Below are 19,912 nucleotides of genomic sequence, written 5' to 3'. Positions count from 1 at the left end.
GACTTTGTTCTTCTATGATGAAATGTTTGTCTTTTTCCTGGAACCTGACCGAGGAAAGCAATGTTCCTTCACTCTTTGGATTTAAATCACCTTCTTTAACACAGACCTTCAGGAAAACACTGGTTTCATATAATACATAGAATAAAGGGGTGTTTATAGTCATCCTATGAGAAAGAAATATGACCTGTTCCACCTCTGTAATCGATTTTTTATTGCACTTCTACCCTTATTTGCTTATTATGTACGTCCCAAATCTGGTAAACAAAGTTAACTAAATGTACACTGTCCTCATTTCTGCTGTCTAGGACACAAGGTTATGTTATCCTGCTGCCACAGCGCCCTCTGCAGGTCTAAATGCTAGCTTTGCTCTAGGCAAGACTGATACATGTGAATGTTTGTGTTTTCGTTGGGCATGATCACTTGTCATTATAACATAATTCCCTAAAAGAGGTTACTCTCATTACTGAGCCATCCATCCATCCATAGTCTATACAGCTTATCCTGCTCAGGGTCGTGGGCGGGCTGGAGCCTATAACAGCTGTCATTGGGCGAGAGGTGAGGTACACTTTTAAAACACAGTTAAAAATCTGCTTGTACAGGCATTACCTTGTTTTTGTTTTTGCATTGTCTGTCTGGCCTGATTTTTATAATGTGGTTCAGTGAGCCACCTTATTGCTTATGCTTTTATTTCTGTATATTGTATTTTGTTTGTGTGAAGCACTTTGTGACTTCTGTCTGAGAAAAGTGCTATATAAATAAATTTTACTTACTTACTTAAACCCTGGACTGATCGCCAGTCAATCACAGGGCTGACACACAGAAACAGATAACCTCACACTCACACCTACGGGCAATTTTAGAATCACCATAAACCCAACGAGCATGTCTTTGGACTGTGGGAGGAAGCCGGAATACCCAGAGAGAGCCCACGCATGCACGGGGAGAACATGAAAACTCCACACAGAAAGGCCCACTACCGAATTAAAATAAACATAAATGTATTTATTAATGCCAAACTAAGTATGTATTCAAACAAAGCAGAAAAAAAATATTGACAATCAACCCTTTTGCTTTCTTAAATTTAAAACTTAACAAATCACCCCACCTTCAGGTTTGTCCAGTAAACGGTGCAACTTAACAAACCGGCATTCAGCCTGCAACAAAAAGATTGGTCATTTCCACCACGCACCAGCAAGCCCCATTAAATAGCACTGTAGGAGTGCATATGTTGTATTGCAATTATGTTAAGCAAGCCTGAGAAATTTAAAGTTCTGATTATTATTTGGCTGTTTGGATGGCGATGTAATTTCCCTTAATATTAGTGTTCATTCAGATCATACATATATACATTGATTCACAGCAAAACGTAACTCACAGTTCTTTACATTATACCTAACAGTGCATTTAGTGAAATCTGTACATGCGTGGGTTATTTTCTGAACTCCCTTTTATTCTGCAGTAATGTGTCTCGCTGTACCGTATCTAGCACACCTAATGCAGTTTTCCCTATGGAGGAGGCTGTGGTGAAGCGTGGTCAGGGGAAACCTCAAAATGGTCCTCGCTGAACTCGTATGTGGGACTGCTGTCAGGAAAGTCCCCGTCCTGAGGAGAAGTACATTCTGGGAACTCAGATTCAGCCGGCGGTTTCTTGTTGTCCGTAGGGAGTTTGAGAAACCTGAGGAAAGGTACAATAATTATAAGTGTGTGCTGTTGTTGCAGGGAAAGACAGGAAGAGAATAACGAAAGGGAAATGGACCGAGACCTGAAGAGGAGTTTCTGTCCTCGCTCCTTTTTGATGATGTTGAGCTTGTAGTAGTGGCGTAAAGCGCGGGACATTTTCTCGTATGTCATATTGTCTCGGTTCTGTTGGATAAAAAGATACAACACTGCTATTACTCTGCTACCACGTCTGCTTTATTTTAATGTTTTTCCTCTTCATCTGTGTGTTCATTTTCCCTTGCTCACCTTGTGGTTTCCCCAGAGACGGGCCAGTCCGTTCGGGTCGACCACCCTGAACACCAGGCTGTCTTTGTCTTCCCATCGGATGTATTCTTGGTACCGGTCATCACACAGAAGCTGGTACACATAGTCCCACAGCAGTCTGCACTCTGGTTAGGATAGAAACAGAAGAAAGACACATATTGCTAAAACGTCATTTCGTCATTTTAGGCATTTAAAGCTTAAATAACTACCCATAATGCAATACATTGAGGTGTAGCATCATTGTTATGGATGTCTAAATGTATAAAAACTTGAGACTCTGATGGGTTATCAAAGTTTTTCTGCCCCCTAGTGGTCAAACTTGCATGATGCAGATGTTAGAAGGATGAATGTTTACATATTTTTGCACCTTCACCAGGAAAAACAATTTGCATGTTTTCTGATGGGATGCTACTGTTAACAAATTAACATAACTTTACCTGGGATGCGGCCGTTGGCTTTGTGCAGCGGGCTCCTCGGCTTCTCTCGACTGGACAGATTGAGCGGCTCGTGGACGATGCTCTCTGTTTGGGTAGAACTCTTCACTTGGTTTTGGAGTGATGTAGCGACTGCTGCTGATCCATCTTAGAGAGAGAAGGAAAGATGCAGAAAGAAATAGAGACAGAAAATTAGGCATGAAATAATAACAACAAGACGGCACTAGATTTATAATGTTTGTTACACTCACTAGTATGCGAGGGCTGGGAGGAGAAAAAGATCAAGGGGCAGTCTCTGAGAGGTGATATGGGCTCTGTTTGGCAGGTCACAGCCGTTGCCACAGCTGCAGATGCCGCAGTTGTGAAAGCGAGGGAAACTGTGAGAGAGAAATATGAGGAACTGTGAAAAAGTGAAAGCAAAAGTGTTTTTTTTTTCAGCAGCTTAAACATTTAAATGGGTTTAGCAAAGAGAATAGCATTGTAAAGCTTTTCACCTCAGTGCTTCCATACAGTATACAGGTATTGTTTTGGACTCTGGAGTGGGAAGATCAATGATTTCCAAGTAACTATGGCGCACCCACTGGCACGCATCCTACTTTCTACAATGGAAAGCACCTTTTTTTATGGTGCAGACAAACAAGGAGTGCGTTTGTATTTCACAGTCCGACAGTAAAATGTCTCACAAAAAAAGAAAAAAATAAGGAAGCAATTTTACAAACGAATTTTGCAAATTGACATTTTGGATTTAAGATTTCTCTTTAGTTCAACTTAAAAAATATTGTGCTTTTTTCTCCTCAATTTTTAGCGGATTTAGTGCAGCTGCAAATAATGCAAATAATCTATAATCTAACAAAGCTACCTAACAGCATCACAACTCAAATACCTAAATTTATAAATGCAGGACTTTTTCATTTCATTTAAAATCATCATTAGGCTACTTCATAACCCCAGCTCCTCACATGCATAGAAAGAGATGTGACTAGCACTACGTGTGAGGTCAGGCATGCATTGGTCACGGTTAAACTTTAGAGTTTTGGAAAAAGAGGGCAATGAATGTTCTTTGAAAGTACAGCAAAACAGATTAGGAGAGAGAATGAAATCCTGTATCAAGTGCTGGCACATGTACATGTGGCTGATCAGGAAGTATCAGCAACAAATCTAACCAGGAAAAACAAGTTTTATTTGATACGCAACAAACTCAGTCGACTGTGGGTTGACACTGTGCATCCACAGTGTGTTTGTTCTTTGCACTGCCATCTGTACCATTAAGAGCTACTGAGAGCTACTGTCTGTTTAAAAATGTCCTCCTAGATGCTACTCACCCTGTGTGTCATTGGCTGTGGGAGTCTGTGGCTCTTTAACACTCAGACGGGGTTTTTTGCAGCTGACCGGGCTCTGGATGGGTCCAGTTGCAAGGGACGGAGATATATTTGGGGGCTCACAAACAACATTCCTCCTTTGCTGTTTCACACACTGTAGGATCTCATACAGAACATCACCTGTAGAAAACAGGGGTGCGTATGAAAACACAGGCACAAGATCAATCAGCACACTCTCTTTCTGCATACACCTTTATTTCTACCTGAGCTGGGACAGCGGCGTCTGAAGTCTTCCTTGGTGAGCAGGCATAGAGCTCGACCGTTCATCTCAAAGCGCCCATTTTCAGGCCGCCTCAGAGAGTACTCCTTCTGAGCCCAGTGCAGCCAGTGGGCAACATCCTCCTTATCCCACAGAGATGGGTTTATTCCTAAAAAAAGAAACAGATGCACATATTTCAGAACACATTATTACAGGTTAAATTTGTGCTCTAGTGTTGCATCTACATTACTGCAGGGTAGATATGGAGAGGTATCTTGACAAAGGTAAATAGAGTTGGACTCACGCAGCCTTCCAGGTAGATGCCACAAGTCTTCCTGAGTAGGAGGACTGGCCAAAGGAAGCTGATTCTGGGGGGAGATATGAACACTGAGAGGCATGTTGACCTGCCTTCCATGCATCATGGTTGCAGGGCTGTTTGCTCCGTTTTCTTGCTGCAAAAGAATCCACACAAGCCCATCAGTACACATACACACTTAGTGACAAAAAAGAATTAACAGTGCAGTGAGATTTTAAAAACTAACCCAAAGATACAAAATGTGCAGTTATACTACCTGTTTGGTTTTAAAAGACAACGCGTTGTTAAAACGGTTTGCTCCTGAGACCTGAACTTACCTTGAGCAAGGGTGGCAGGGAAGTGTTTTCCATTATAATGTCCTTTATATGTTCGACTACACGAAAAAACGGAATAATTTCCTCATACGCAGACATATATGTCGTCCAATAAATGACATAAACTCCAGGTCAAATCTCCTCAAAGTCCATTTTAAATGAAGAAGTTCGAAGAAAACTTTCGAAGAAATAATACTCCACTATTTTCACATTCGACCCTTCCGGGAAATGAAAACGAAAGAAACATAATCCTTGCAGGGGGTGTGCGCGAAATAGGCTGATTGGAGGAAGCAACCACAGAGGACATTTCTTAAAAAAAAACGTCACGCTGCACTTGATCAGAGCGCGAGCCAGCATCACATTTATGGGAATTTTATACCGTATTTCTCATAAATATTATATAAATAATATAATATATAAATATGAGGGGAAACAGTTTTCAAACGTTTGCGCACAACATATCTGAAAGAAGAAAACTGTTGTGGGAAGGGGGTGGGGCAGATAAATATGAAATACAGGAAGCCATTGATTAAAAAAAAACAGTGGGAACAATAATAAGTGGACGAGAGGCAGCAGACAAGAGCAGCGCGTGCACCTTTAAAGTAGGAAGAGCTCCCGTAGCTCCTCCCCCTTTTACTAACTTACAGGAAGACAAAACACAAACAGACCGACGGCTCTCACACGACCATACCGCGAACGGTAAGACATTTATCAAGGCAAGGAGCACTGAAGACAAACATTCTCAATAGTGCGGTCTCATTAGTGAGACATGAAGTTTACTGTAACTTACTGAACGCGACGCCCCCAACCACAGAGCATTCACTTCGGCTATAACTATTCATATGCTGTACAAGTATATGTCTGAAGTATATCTACTATACAGATAAGAAATGATGAAGAATTTCATACTTAAAATACCCACCTCGTCGTGCACATTGTCAGTATAAAATCCCTCTAACTGGGATAAGATACAGACTCTGATTTTGCAAACCTACAGTCCACCTAGAGCATGTTGAAAGATGGTGCCACATTGGACATTCTTGCTTTATACAATCTACAATCTATGTACACTTATCATGATCTAATGTTATAATAACAACCATATAATAGATAACGATGTAGAGTTTGCATCATCTGCCTCAAATTCTTGTTCTTCTGAATATGAGGCAACAGCAGATTACACATTAACCTAATTTTAGAATTGGTGGAGGCAAAGTCCCACTCAAAATATACCACCTCTGGATCATAACTGTTCCGTCTACTGATTACTTGAAAATCTGGCAGTCTGACATGTATGGAGCCCCGGAGTGGCCATAGATGAAAAAAATAAATAAAACAAGGACACGATTTATTATTTATATCTATTACCTCATGCACACGAAATGCTATTTCAGTTTATTGTGAAGTCATTAAGGCATTACTATTATTGTTATTACCAGGGGTTAAATTAGTATGGGGCTGTCCTTGGCTTAACCCCGTTACATACAGGCACACTTTCGCCACAAGACAAGACGGTCTGGACGGTTACACATGACGTGGATGTTTGACCCACTTTTCTTGCTAACTCACTCCAAGGAGGAAGCTTTGTTATAAACAGTTAAACTTGTATCATATCTGTCAAGACTCAACTTCACAATAAACTGGTGAGACGAGGGAAAACGAGGGAACAAATTAACCAAAACAAGGGAATGAATTGTTAAAATGAGGCCACGATTTACTACCTTGTGCGCTCGAAATAGCATTTCATGCTCACAATGTATTAATTTATTTTTGATCTATGGCCACTCCGGGGCTCCGTAGACATAGTTGCAAAGGTGTCACAAAGTTCTTTTTGTCCAAAATATAAAAATAGTGGCATTGACAACAAACGTTTTTTTGTGATTGTGACACAGCATTTAGTCAAAATGATCTACACATTAATAGAAAACCAGTGCTAAAGATAGTAAAGTTTTGTAAATGTGGTAACTGGCTTTGCTAGCTACACAGATTTGCATTGCATATTTGCTACCTGTATAAAAATACCCAGATGTCTTTCTGTCATATTTCTGCAGTGATGTGGGCTGAAAAACTGGGCAAACAGTTAGGTAACCCGACACGCTCAGTGGCAGGGTGGCTGGTCAGTAGGTTTCTCACAAAGCGTAATGGGCTCCTTGAAGAGAGTGCTGTGCGGCTGAGTGGGATCCAACCCGGGGATACAGTGCTAGAGCTGGGTCATGGCCCTGGACTGGGGCTGCAGTCTGCAGCCAAACTACTCACAGAGCCTTCAGGCCGCCTTATAGGGGTGGATTACTCTGAGTACATGCATAAGGTGAAGTATGAATACAGATGAAATGGAATAAAGTTTTGAAATTAATTTATCTCATACTTGAGGCTTGTTACAAAAACAGTGTCTTTAAAAAAACTAAGCAGGACCCACATAAGGATTACTAAAATATAGAAGAAACTATAAGATATCTTGGAGACATAAGCTGAGAAAACCCTCGGGGACAACAAATTTCTTTATTTTTCTTCTTCTTCTACAGATGGCAAGTGAGCGAATTAAAGAACTTGTGGCCAGCGGCAAAGTTATCCTACACCATTGTGATGTAGCAGCAATGCCTCTGTCAGACAGCACTGTGGATAAAGTGTTTCACTGTAACTGCTACTACTTCTGGCCTGACCTCAGGAAGGCAGCCATAGAGATACACCGGGTAATGAAACCAGGTAGGGTACAACATAGTATCAGTTAGATAGACTTTACTTTCAGAGTATATTATCTGTCTGAATGGTCCTGTGATTTTAAACCTTTCTCCAATTTTGTCTTTTTGCAAAATCACTGTCTTTTAGTAATGATTGTCTGCACACATTTGTTTCTTTTTTTCCCCTCTTTTGAACCCCACTAGGAGGCCTGATGGTGACCACACTGAGGCTATCCAATGTGGCCACTTTGGCAGCAAAACGAGTGATGCCAGGGGAGAACTGGCGCCCGGAGAACTACATGGCAGCTCTGAGAGACTCTGGCTTCAGTGACGTCACATTGGAAGACAGGCAGCACAAACACATTACTTTTCAGGTTATCTATGCAACTGCCTTAAAAGTAGATGGACATCAAACTGCAAGTTAGGCAATGCATGTATTGTACCCCACTTCTGTGATTGTGAGGTCTAGTTTTACTTTTCAATATAGAAATTTTGTAATTTCTTTTAATGACAAAAAATACCTGATAAGAAATGTCTCTCTACTAACTGTGTGGTTCTTGAGAACATTAAAACAAAAAATAAAGGAAGAAAGTTTTAAATTATAATGAATAAAAATGCTTTATATTAAGATGTGCATCTGTATTATAAACATAACCGACTTCAAGCATAAAGTATGGATGAAAATGAAAGGTAAAACACTATGAACTTATTGTACAGTAAGTGTAGTACTTTGTAATTAGTTTGACACGCGATATTTTAGTCATCTCATGCCTTACTGGATGATAAGAGGATGCCAACCATTCTAAATCGGTGCGCAATGAGATTTTGATTTATCCAAAATGTTAAGCGTATGTCAAACTAAAGCATCTCCAACAGAAAACCATACGTTTGTTATTAACGGCGACTCTAGCTTTCAACTGTAGGTGGCGGTGGCGTTCCGACTGAGTGCAAGACGCAATTTAAACCGTAGAAGAAGAGGCTTAAAACTGGCGGGCGGGTTGATGACGTATGCCGAGGGAAATCCAAAACAGAAATCGCTTCTCTTTTTGGACGATTTTTCCAAGTTAAAGAGGAGTTAAACTATAGAGCGGTTGTTAAGTTTAAAGACATTTCTAAAGTGGGAGAGAAGTAAGTAACTGTTATTTAATATCGAATATGTTTTATTTTAACCGGGAAGTAGTATTTGGACTACTTACTAACATGTTTCCATAGCCACATTATTTAGCAGGCGTAAGCGTTGAGCGTTTCTCAAGTTAGCTTAAAATCACCACCTTGCTAGGCGTTTGTTCATGTCTGTTCACTTAATTCTCCGCTAAGCAGGATGCAGAGGGCTTCCCGTTTGAAGCGTGAACTTCAGATGCTAAGCACCGAGCCACCTCCCGGGATAACGTGCTGGCAGACTGAGGAGCGGATAGACGACCTCCGGGCACGTGAGTACTCGCAGAATAAGTCTTCGATAGAATGAAATACAATGCAAAAACTGTGCTGCATTTCTTCCCCGCAATTTATCACATTACGCATTTGTCTTTTTTTTTCTTTTTTAATAAAACTGCTGAGTCCTTTCCCTGTTCCTCTGCTTTACAGAGATAGTGGGCGGAACAGAGACGCCATATGAAGGTGGACTCTTCTCCTTGGAGATTAAGGTCCCAGAGAGGTACATCTTCTCAAAGGTTTAACATTGCCAGATAATGTTACAAGTATCCACTGCTGTCATGTTAAACTGACCTGTTGTTTTTCCTGTCACAGGTACCCATTTGAGCCACCCAAAATTCGCTTTTTGACCCCCATTTACCACCCAAACATCGACACTTTAGGACGAATCTGCCATGATGCTCTGAAACTCCCACCAAAGGTTATAATCGATAAACAAAAATAACATTTCTCTGTCACTTTTATCATCTGCGTTTGTTTGTCTGCTGTCAAATAGAAGTAACATATCACCTAAAATGTATTACATTTTAATGTTTATTCAGGGTGCCTGGAAGCCCTCCCTTAACATCTCCACTGTCCTCACCTGCATTCAGCTGCTCATGGCTGAGCCCAATCCAGACGATCCACTTATGGCTGATATTGTGAGTCCGGCAACCTTGCATTCATAAACATCATCATTTGTGTTAGAGTAGCAAAACTTTGATAAGTAATCACACTATGTGAGGAGCTTCTGCAAAACCACTTTTTTGACACTAGAATGACTGAGAGCTAATTAGCTAAATAATTTAATCATCTTCCCAGTAGGCATGTTTCTCACACACCCGAGGTTTTGCTAAATGCCAGAATTGGAGATCAGTCTGACCTTAACCTCTTGTCAAGAAACAGCCTATGGCAATCCAAAAATAGCAGTTGTGAGCATTTTAATTGTGATCAATCTCTACCGTATACATCTGTCAAGATATGCTTATATTCAGTATTTTGAATGCAGTCATCAGAGTTCAAATACAACAAGCAGCTGTTTACTGAGAAGGCCAGGAAGTGGAGTCAGGAACATGCTGTTCAGAAGAACACGGTAAGTCACTCCATGGTTGAAGCAGTTGTGAAATTATTTGTCATTTTCCTCCAAAAATGTTTTAAATCAACATGTACCTCCCTTCCTGGGTAAGCTGCACTAGTATTATTACTTTTTTGATTAGTATTAGTAGTAGTAGTAGTAGTAGTAGTAGTAGTGTGACTGGCTCTGTAACACGTTACCGTTTGTCATTGTTTAAGCTATGTTTAGTGATATATTTCACCCTCAAGGTGGTGCTGTGCTACCTCAATAGAATGTTGTGTGCTCATGTAAATATTCTTTTGCATGTGTTTTTTCCCATTTCATACTTTTTCAGTTTTTGAATGTGAGGATCATTAATAAAGAATGTTTTTGTCATCAAGTCACAGTCTAAAATATTTTGCATCTGTCTGTGTTCAGGGAGTTGTGGAGGCCAACAAACAAAACACTGAAGATCAAAAAGCTAAATTCCTGAAACGAGAGGCACAACATGCGGCAGAGGAGCCACCAAAGAGAACCTGTGTGTAGTTGCCACCTAACCTGTTCGAGCCGCAGGTGTCGCTTCTCCAGACCAGCCACGCTTTAATCACATTTCTACTTGTAAAGAGTATGGCTTTTAATTTCTATTGAGCTCGAATACCTGCCTTTATTAACTTTATATGCTTTCCTATTCTTATCCCCAAAGTATTAACATATTTATATGTATACTGTTTGTTTGTGTTGTGATATTAAAGTTTATTTTGAACAATTATTAAGCGTTTAACGTCTTTTCTGTATTTTACACATTGAATTGCAGTCTTTTTAGTGTGGAGTTGTTTCACAGTAGCAGTATAAGCAGAGTCGTTCATGTATGTTCAGTATGTCGATAATAATTTTATTCAAATATATGCTTACCAGTTGTATACAAAGTATGTACATCCTAAATAGCAAAGTTTTTTTTTTACAAACTAAGGATTTATTTCTTAATATATAAAATTATATATTTGCTGTGTATCATATAAAAAGGGAGACAAAAATCATAGGGCTGTAGTGGGTCAATACCATGCTAGTTCAGAGGTAGTTACATTGTATGTACATATTGCTAGCCTACTCTAATGTTTGTAGAAAGATAGCTACATCCAATTCAGTCTGTAGAACTACTGAGATGCATATTTGAAACAAAAACATGTAAACCGTATGAAACTATGTGCAATCTGTTTTCTGTTGCATTTTGCCACCACACAACCAACATTTTAACACAGCTACTATACAGTTGCAAGAAATATATGACATTTCTGTGAATGAAAAATGTTAGCTTACTCTGGTAAGATGTCCTGGTGTATCTGATGACATTTCCCTTTCTTTGAAACAGACCTTTGCAATAGGATTGGACTTATATTTTCAAATACAAATAAGATGAAATGATCTCATGATCACATTTCGGTATTAACATTTACACATAATATTCTACTGGTTCTACCTAATTTCCCCTGGCTACACCATTGATTTGTCTGATGCTTAGATTTTAATGTAGTCAACAACCTTTATATGAGCTTTCTTTTGTCATGCAAGTCTATGACTGACGCAGTCCATTGGGTAGTTTCGTAACTGTCCTTTGTTGTTTAGTGGTGTTTCCTTTCATTGTCTTTGTTGAGAAGGGAACTTGTAGTTGCACTCCATTTTAGAGGCACTTTGTTGTGTTCTCATAGACTTCTCTGGAGTACCTAACAGTCTGTTTGGACTCATTCTGAGGTGCTTGAGGATTGATAATCCAGAGCTGGTCTTGCTGCTGCTGCTGTTCAATGATGAGTCCTTGAGTGTCCATAGTGTCCCAGCTATTCAGCTAGCTTAGAGGCTCATGGATGACAGTTGAGAGAAGGAGTCATGGCAGAGTGATACAGAGGGCAAGTGTTATGAATCACTTCTTGATCCATACTCGTCAAACATTCATTGTCACTTAGGCTCCCTCGTTCTGTCACTCTGTCTCTATCTCTGGCAGTGGGAGTGGGTATCTGACAAGGGATAAGGGGAACAGAGGAAGTGGTGGAGCAATGGGAAAACCTGATTGAATCCACTTGGGGTTGGAGGGTGGGCCCCCCACTACACAGGGCGTCTGCATCAGAAAGTGACACCTGTGTTGATGAATCAGAGCAGGAGCTCTTCTCTGTCTCCACAGAAACCAGCGAGTCCAGGGTTCGGTCCCGGCGTAGTTGTGGACGCGCTTTAGGGTGAGGCCAGAAGAAAAACTGGGAATGATCTCGTGTGAAGAGGAGAAATAGAAGGGGATTGAGGCAAGCAGGCAGGGGCTGGAGAAGCAGGAGAACTGATTTTAGCACCTCCTCTCCTAGAGAGAGGAGACCAAGGAGGGAGCAGAGGGAGAGGAAAGCTACTGGGACATACAGAAGGCCATTGGTGAATATTAGCCAGGCAACATGTTTGATCATAGCGCAGTCCCACAGACCCTCACACTCTCCACGGAGTAACTCCCAGTAAAGGCGGATGTATGAACCTGTGACTATAAGCAAGCACAATGTGTTCATCATAATGAGCGCCAAGGGAAAGCCCAGGGAGGATGGCAGTCGAGAGGCTGGGGGTGGCAGAGGCGAGGGAAGGCAGAAAGGTGACGACCCGTACTCCCCAACACCTACCAGTGGGAGAGAAGCAAGGGTGAGGGAAAGAGTGAGGCAGAAAAGTGCACATGTACGTACACTCCCAAGGGATGGAGACTTCCCGTAGGCTCGGGCGCATGTGACGCTCACGCCACACTGCACAGCTGCCAGAGTCAACAACAGCACGCTTGCCTCAGACGCAAACACCCAGACCCAACCTGTCGCCTGACAACCAGGACCCCCCTCCCAGCGGGCACCGTGGTGACCAAACTCTCCGAGCGTTAGGGAGTCCACAAGCGCCAGGGTGCATGTACAGACACCTGTTAACAGGTTTGAGGCACCCATGCAGGCCACAGTGAAGCGGAGCGGTGACAAGTAGCCAGGTGAGCCGAAGAGGGACAGGAGCAGCAGGGAGTTCCCCAAAAGAGACACCAAGGAGATGGACCACAAGCCCACACGAACCAGCCAGCTGCCCAACAGAGAGTCACAGGGACGGAAAGGACCTGAAAACATATAAATCATCAGCTGTAGATTAAAAAATACTTGATTAAATTTTATTTCAGTTTCCTCTTTCTGTACGTAAATAAGATAAACTTCATCATGTCTTCAGAGCTTCATCTCTCAGGTGTAACTTCAGTTACCTGGTGTTGGTGTGCATTGGACACTGGTTTGTAGTTTGGATTCCTCTATTTCCAGTTGGAACTCCTCCAGATCAGGGTCATCTGCAATAAATCATTGACATAGCCATAAATCACAAGTTCTACACCTTGGGGCCTGTCTATTTCATAAGTCCTGTTTGAGGTTCTAGCAAACATTATTTTGCATGGATACGTGTACACAACATATGCATGCTGGATTGTGTGTGGTACTGATTACAGGGGGTTGGTGCAATAAGCTGAGGAGATTTAACATTCTTTGGTAATGAAAGAAACAGACTTCTGAAAGATAATTGGTACTTGCATGAAATTTGATAATCATGATTGTTTTCCTAACAAAGGTGAATAAATTTTAATCAGTGACATGTCATGGTTTAATCATCTTTTGTTATTGTTACCTTTTGGTACACCCAGCAATTTTCAGCTTTAATGTTGTAGGTTTAATGGTTTTAATTTCAACTTAATTTTGGTTTATTGGTGTTTATATTTCGTACTTGCCACAGGAATGCTTGGGGGGGTCAACACTCAAGTGTAATTGTGTGTCAGCTGCCAGGTAGCTGTGGTTTCAGTGACGCCAGTCATGTTTCAAGTGGGCTTGTGTCAATAATTTGGCTATGAGCAAAGACATATTTGGCTCAGATTTCTCAGAAATCTATTACTTCATCCGTTGTCCTGGGTGTGTTCCATGTGTGTTATTAATGTATATATGATTGCACAGGGATAGTAAGCTTTCTTACAGTGTGTGTCAGCATGGATGGGGTACAAGGCCACAGTCCTCTTGTGCAAGTCCTCGTCCGTGTTGCTCTGCTCTGTGTCCCACTGGCTGGCCGGCTTGTAGTTATCACAGGAACCATACACACAGCACTGGTAGGCGTAAGGCATCTCTATTACCCTTTAACAAACAGAAGAAATAGTATTAACAATGGATGCAACATCGGAGTGCAAAAAGTGTGGATGGTTTTACCCAAACATTTACAATGATTTTGAGATGACTTTCCGCCAAGAGTTCTGTATTGGACAATGTTCTACAGCAATACCAACATAGTCACTTGTGTCTTTGAAACGCATCTGTATTTTTACTTCACTGCACCTCTAAGGGCCTTCAGGGATCTTTGTAACAAGAATGAACTTGCTGCTGACAAATGCTTTCTTATTGTTGAAGTACAGGGATGGCTTGCATGGGTACACTGTAATTACTATATTGTCAACGTTGGATGCTTTTGGTAAGTTAAAGATATAGATTAAAAGAAAATTGAGTGGACGGGTAATTGAAGGGATGGGAAGTGAGGCATTGTTCTTTACAGCCAGAGGATACACACCTGGGGAAGTTGGCAATCTTGGATCAGTTTTTTTGCGAGAGAACAAAATACAAAGTTCACACCGGGGATACATTAAGAAACAAAGAGTAAAAGGACGCATGATGGTGTGTGTGTTACCTCATACGGGGGAAGTGATCAGGACTGAAGGCCTCATATAATTCTGTGTTGCCCCTCAGCTTGAGATGAGTGAGACCCCCCAAACCTGCTACAGGCAATGAGCTGAGACGGTTCTCAGTTAGGTCCCTGAAAAAAATGCAGAAAGAAACAGAAGGGGGCAGGAGTCAGATCAGGCCAAGTCGACGTTTACATAATGTGTTTTCATTTCAAATATTGCCGAGGGTCATCCTTGGTAACAAAAGGCCTTGTCTCTTAGATATTTTAAACTGTTCAGACATGGCTCTTCTTCAGATTCTCTATAGATAACACTTCCTTTTAGATGTAGCGCATCTGCTTGTTTAGCCAGACAGACTTTAATCAGTTTTCACACAATGAAGCAGTTTGTATTGGCATGACCTGAGATGAGCCTCCTGGCCACACAGAGGTTTTTTTTATAACAATGAATGCACATCAGTGTTCTCTGTAGACCAAGCCAAACACAACAGGTTTTCTGTGGCGCACACAGTCAATTTAGACGTGTTTGTTTAAGGCGGAGGCTCTGGCGTACAGCTTAACTTTAATTAAAGATGCTCAAATTCGGAATGCCTTGTAGGGGAGGAAAGTGACACTGCAGAAGGACCAGATGAAAGGGAGAAGAGTGTTAGTGATGGTTATGCGTCTGTGTTTACTTACAGTTTGATCAAAGAGTGAAGGGAGGCAAAGGCGTCCATATGGATCCACTCGATCATATTCCAGCTCAGATCACTGAAAGAAAGCAGAAACAACGTTAATGAAATTGACTGGAAGGAATTACTTTTACACATTGAATGCTGTTTCTCAATCACCACTAGATGTCAGTGATTGGTCATAAGTCTGCATTGATATTTATCAATGCTTCTAAACCATTTTGGCTTATGACCCTTGTCTACCTGAGACACCTCATCACACTTTGAGTCATTTTATAAAAAGATATTTTAGAGCTGTCAAGAGGAAAAACCTCAGATATATCTTGAGACCACTTGCTCCCAAGATTGAGCACCACTGATCGGGACAATGAATTTCCATGACAACAGTGTGTGCATGTGTACTTACAGTGCTCTTAGAGAGGTGAGTTGCTGGAAGGTACTTGACTCTATCCTTTTTATTTGGTTATGCTGTAGCCCTCTGTTAAGAAACATACATAAACATTAGTATGGAGGACAATGTGCAGTGGAGTACATAAGAATAGTAATTTTGATGACTATATGTATGCAACCGTGTGTTTTGGGTTGAACTACTCACATCTCTTGCAGTGCAGAGCAGTGGTAAAAGCTGGGCAGATCCTCTATCTGGTTGTAAGACAGCTCCCTAAAACAATACACAAAGCGCACACACACACAAATCACACATAAACACAGTGACCAGCTGTGGATTTATAGCGTGGGAAATCATGAGGGTGACAGGATTATTTGGGTGAAGTCAGCTCTGTATGCAAGGCGATATAGCAGGACAATAATTTGGAAGGGGGGGGTGATTGGATTTCATAGCAACGTGATTGTACAAATGATTGCTTGGGGGCACGACTCTCCACAGTTGGGTATCAGTTTTTGTACCTCTCATTCCCCCCTCCCCATATTTGTGTGTGTGTACTCACAGCACTCTTAGACGAGGCAGCTGCTCGCATAGATCCAGAGGGAGAGCCGAGAGACCGGCCCGAGTCAGCGTCCTATAGAGAAAAAGAAATTCCTCTGATCATTGTCGAAGTGCAAGCAAGCGAAAGGATTCCCCAGTCCCGTGAGTCTAACTTGGTCAGACAGGGAGCTGTGTAGGTTCGCCAAACCTGTCACCGGCTGGCATAACTAGCTTACCCCTCCCTATCTTTTTTTTCTGAGTGTCCTGTTCTCTCCTAGAATCCTAAAACACACATATTCCCTCTTCTTTTCTATCGTGTTTCTGCATGTATCTCTCCCCTGCTCATCCCTGCTTCTCCATTCTTTTACCCATATTTACTTCATCTCCTGGGATTGTATTCTGTCCTCAATATCTATGTCTTTTCAAAAGCATTTTTGGTGAGGTGTTAAAGGTGGCACTCACAAAATTTCAAGGCTGGTGGTTCCTTTCAGATCTGGAAACTCTTGAATCTGGGTCGCTCCGTTCAGGGAACTGCGGTCAAACAGGGAGAAAAGTGTCAGAAAACTCTCCGCTCACTCTTTCTCGCTCTCCCCATGTCTCTCTCTCTCTCTCTCTCACTCACAGACACACACACATGCGTGTGCACGCAGACATTGTCTAACAGCTCATTTCAGCCATCAAACTTTTCCTCCAACATCAACACAGGCTGTTTTGGCTGTCTCACTAGACATCATAAGTCACACTATTCAACATGTTCTTACAACACACTCTCTCTTACCACATCAGCACGCAGCGCAGCAATACACTAACACAACATCATTCAGTAGGCCATTACACATGTCCACTCAACTCTCACTGCTCGGGACAGAGGATGATTTAAACAGTGTTTGGGCTAACTCACTGGAAGGGTTTCTACTGACCGCATACTTACAGTGTGTGCAACTTTGGTAAGAACTGGAAAGCGGATTTTCCCACAAACTGGATGGGGTTCTCATAGAAATGACTGCAAGACACGAGAGACAAATTGATTTGGACATATTCTGATGATTTTGTTTTGGGGAATGAGTTGTGGTGAACATGATGTTGACATGAAATAGCCAGTATGTGTTTATTTAATACATTGTAGCATTAAGCATTGAGCTCACATGGTTTGGAGCTGTGGGTTTCCCACGAAGGCCCTCTCAGGGATGGCTTTGATATTGTTGTTATGAAAGCCCCTGCAAATATAAAAACACACTGTTAGTCAGAAAGTCAATTCATCAATATGTTTCTGATTTTCTCTATGCAAGTGTGTGTGTGTTTTGAGGAGAGACAGAGTGTGTTTGTGAGCGAGAGTCAAGTCATATGTCCTCATGTTGCACCTGCCATTGCACAGCTGAAAAACATTTTTGGATAAATGAGATGTAAACATGCTCACACACGCTGTATCTGTGACACATATGCACGCTGCAGAACATCTGCTGAAGCGGAGGGAAAACATGTTTTGTGTGTGCGTGCGTGCGCGTCCGTGTGTACGTGCAGGCGAGCGGGTGCGTGGGTGTGGAGGCAGCACCTGCTTAGGGCGAGAGAGATTGTATCCGAGTGCCACATTAAAATCACTTAACGGGATTACTCGGGATAACGGAACCATGATAGTCATGTCAGGCAGGTGTGTTTTGTGTGTGTGCGTGCGTGTGTGTGTGCGGGTGTGTGTACACTCACAGTTCCTGAAGTTTACTAAGTGTCCTGATGGCCACAGGGAACTCCTGCAGATCATTGTAGTTCAAATCCCTGAGAGAGAGACAATAACATGCAAACGTGAAGTCCAAGCCATGATGGGGGTTTAATCACCCTGCATGGAAATCAGAATTCAACTATATAATGATATTCTGCAGCTCTGTTTGTGAGAAAGTGTGTCCGATTGCACATGTATACATGCCATTTCCTCTCCACTCAGAGAGGCTGACAGCTGTTGAGTGTGAAGTTTGGATATGACCCCTGACCTTTGCTGCGCTGACACAATTCTTTAGGTCTGTCTTTGATTAGTTTCCCAGGAAACACTGTATCAAAACAACCGTTGCTATCGTAGACAGAGCTCATACTCAGCTGGCAGGAAGAGAGGTTTTATTGTATTTCTTGTCTGTATATGAGTTCTGTAGATATGCTTGAGTCCAGTATGTGGGAAAAGTCTGCAGTGCAAATGTTTGTGCATACACGGTATGTCCTTTGCCAGATTAAGGCACGTGCTTGGATGTGTGCTGTCTTTGAAGATTATAAGGCATTCAGGTCAAAGGATATCTAAGCTCTGAGTTGGGGAAAAAAACAGTTTAATTTTACTCTTTTCAAGTTTGGGACAACAAGAACGCCTTTGATGAAGCACTTTTAGATAAACCGGGGCTCTTTCCCATGTATCGGTGGATGTTGTGAAATGTTTGGTCTGTCTGCGTCTGAGTCTTGTTTGCCTGAGCTGTTGCGTATTCCAACCGTCCCCTGGCCGGCTTCTCGTAGTAATGATTTTATAATGCACACTAGGGGTTGGGGAGGGTTGTGGTGATGCAGATGGTCTCTCGTATTTCTCATAAGCAAGGCCGCTGTGAGAGATTAACCCCTCATACCAGCGCAATCCCCACGTCAATGACACCTGTCATCTTATCCCGCTGAATCGTCTGTCTCTTCTCGCCGCTGACGGCCCAAACACTTTAACACACACTATTCTGGTCCAGAGAGCTCCATCGCTCTTTTTCTCTTTCTTAAGTTTCCCTTCATCCCCTTAACCATAGCTCCACTGACTTACACTTCTTTCCTTCACATTTCCCAGCACGGATAATGGCTTTTAAGTTCTGTGTTACGCTGGCCATACGCTTGTGAGTGCACACCGCGCAGGCAGAAGTACTTGCTTATCTGCACACTCACGCATGTGCCCACACACGTGCTCATAAAAAGGAACGCATAATTTTTTACACTTCAACAGGTTGTTAAGCAGCGTGCCAGAAACTGTGTTTTCATCAGACCACCATGAATTTTGCAGGAGGAACAGTTGCACTGTCTTCATCTCTCTTGCTTTCTTTCTCCACCTCTTTCATAAGACTGTGGAAGTTTCCTGCGGTTTCCATATTGGTGTGTGGTAAGAATCTAGTTATGGACAGCACGTACGCTCGAACAACTCTCCTGTAGCCATACCGAGCCATATTTGACCTCAGTGCTGCTTGGCAATAACTTCTGCAAAACACAGAATTCTTTTGATGTTACTTCAAGGTAATCAAAGAGGAATTTATTGGTTTTGAGAAACGTTCAAGCACCTGCTGAAATTACCAGGATATTAATCATTGTGACTGAACAATTTAGCGCCACACTTCATTATTCTTTGGCACTCTTGGTACATATGATTTTTATGATTTCACGCACGGGAAGAAAAAAGGCTGAAGTCAGACACACAAAATTGATGACTCCTTTATGAGGTTATGTTCCAGGGAGTTCTTCGTATCCCTTAAAAATTATTCTAAGGCAGTGCGATTGTTGTAAACACTATCTTACTGACTGAATGTTGATACAGGCTGATGCTCTGTCATTACAAAGCCTGCATCAGTGTTTGGGGGCAACAGAGAAGGTACTCATTTGGGTCTATGAAATGAAGGCACTTTTTGGTGTGTGCTCATGAGTTTGCGTGTGTGAAATAGGGAAAATGATGTTGTAACCACTGTTCAGTGTGTGTGTGTGTGTGTGATACTCACAGTGTCTCTAGACTGTGTAAACCTTCAAAACATCTCGCACCCATGCTTTGGATCTGGTTGTTGTGGAGATGCCTGGGGAAAAGCCACCAATATTTTTGATCAAATCATTTCCACACTGCAATCATCACTGCCTTGTTCTAAGTGAAC

At 41.9% G+C, this 19,912-nt stretch overlaps 4 protein-coding genes across 6 annotated transcripts in view; 2 read left to right on the top strand and 2 right to left on the bottom strand.

The window, feature by feature from the left end:
- Positions 1-499: 499 nt before the first annotated feature.
- On the bottom strand, positions 500-4,837 carry etv7 (ETS variant transcription factor 7). The gene is made up of 9 exons (XM_069660489.1): positions 4,629-4,837; positions 4,300-4,447; positions 4,000-4,164; positions 3,740-3,916; positions 2,669-2,794; positions 2,421-2,564; positions 1,966-2,108; positions 1,763-1,863; positions 500-1,675 (listed from the first exon to the last, which is right to left on the bottom strand). Exons 1-9 carry the CDS (start codon positions 4,722-4,724, stop codon positions 1,507-1,509), a joined length of 1,269 nt encoding a protein of 422 aa, XP_069516590.1. The 5' UTR covers positions 4,725-4,837; the 3' UTR covers positions 500-1,506.
- Positions 4,838-5,277: 440 nt separating this feature from the next.
- On the top strand, positions 5,278-7,728 carry LOC138589627 (uncharacterized methyltransferase YdaC). Its single transcript, XM_069660011.1, has 4 exons — positions 5,278-5,324; positions 6,677-6,933; positions 7,148-7,328; positions 7,508-7,728. The coding sequence occupies exons 2-4, from the start codon at positions 6,679-6,681 to the stop codon at positions 7,726-7,728; spliced, it is 657 nt and encodes a 218-aa protein (XP_069516112.1). The 5' UTR covers positions 5,278-5,324; positions 6,677-6,678.
- On the top strand, positions 7,615-10,504 carry ube2t (ubiquitin-conjugating enzyme E2T (putative)). Of its 3 annotated transcripts, none has more exons than XM_069660015.1 (7): positions 7,615-7,677; positions 8,624-8,733; positions 8,888-8,957; positions 9,050-9,155; positions 9,277-9,375; positions 9,723-9,806; positions 10,206-10,504. In XM_069660015.1, the coding sequence occupies exons 2-7, from the start codon at positions 8,625-8,627 to the stop codon at positions 10,311-10,313; spliced, it is 576 nt and encodes a 191-aa protein (XP_069516116.1). In that variant the 5' UTR covers positions 7,615-7,677; position 8,624; the 3' UTR covers positions 10,314-10,504. The 3 variants fall into 3 exon arrangements, with proteins under 3 accessions (XP_069516116.1, XP_069516113.1, XP_069516115.1); XM_069660012.1 differs by lacking the exon at positions 7,615-7,677 and adding an exon at positions 8,349-8,431; XM_069660014.1 differs by lacking the exon at positions 7,615-7,677 and adding an exon at positions 8,362-8,431 and having other exon boundaries at positions 8,621-8,733.
- A 148-nt stretch (positions 10,505-10,652) lies between these two features.
- LOC138589604 (leucine-rich repeat-containing G-protein coupled receptor 6) overlaps positions 10,653-19,912 on the bottom strand; it is a 33,862-nt gene continuing 24,602 nt past the window's right edge. Inside the window, exons 6-18 of the mRNA XM_069659982.1 lie at positions 19,766-19,837; positions 17,757-17,825; positions 17,201-17,272; positions 16,987-17,058; positions 16,518-16,586; positions 16,078-16,149; positions 15,726-15,791; positions 15,537-15,608; positions 15,138-15,209; positions 14,466-14,591; positions 13,767-13,921; positions 13,015-13,095; positions 10,653-12,876 (exon numbers count right to left, since the gene is read on the bottom strand). Coding sequence (XP_069516083.1) covers positions 11,621-12,876; positions 13,015-13,095; positions 13,767-13,921; positions 14,466-14,591; positions 15,138-15,209; positions 15,537-15,608; positions 15,726-15,791; positions 16,078-16,149; positions 16,518-16,586; positions 16,987-17,058; positions 17,201-17,272; positions 17,757-17,825; positions 19,766-19,837 — 2,254 coding nt within the window. The 3' untranslated portion in view covers positions 10,653-11,620. The remainder of the gene's footprint in view (positions 12,877-13,014; positions 13,096-13,766; positions 13,922-14,465; positions 14,592-15,137; positions 15,210-15,536; positions 15,609-15,725; positions 15,792-16,077; positions 16,150-16,517; positions 16,587-16,986; positions 17,059-17,200; positions 17,273-17,756; positions 17,826-19,765; positions 19,838-19,912) is intronic.

The sequence above is a fragment of the Semicossyphus pulcher genome, unplaced genomic scaffold (genome assembly GCF_022749685.1).
Source record: "Semicossyphus pulcher isolate SPU_LCO1_2020_fin unplaced genomic scaffold, fSemPul1.0.p SCAF_13, whole genome shotgun sequence".
Classification (NCBI taxonomy): Eukaryota; Metazoa; Chordata; class Actinopteri; order Labriformes; family Labridae; genus Semicossyphus; species Semicossyphus pulcher.
Note: the sequence above shows the minus strand (reverse complement) of the source record. Positions and strands in the feature narration are given on the sequence as shown.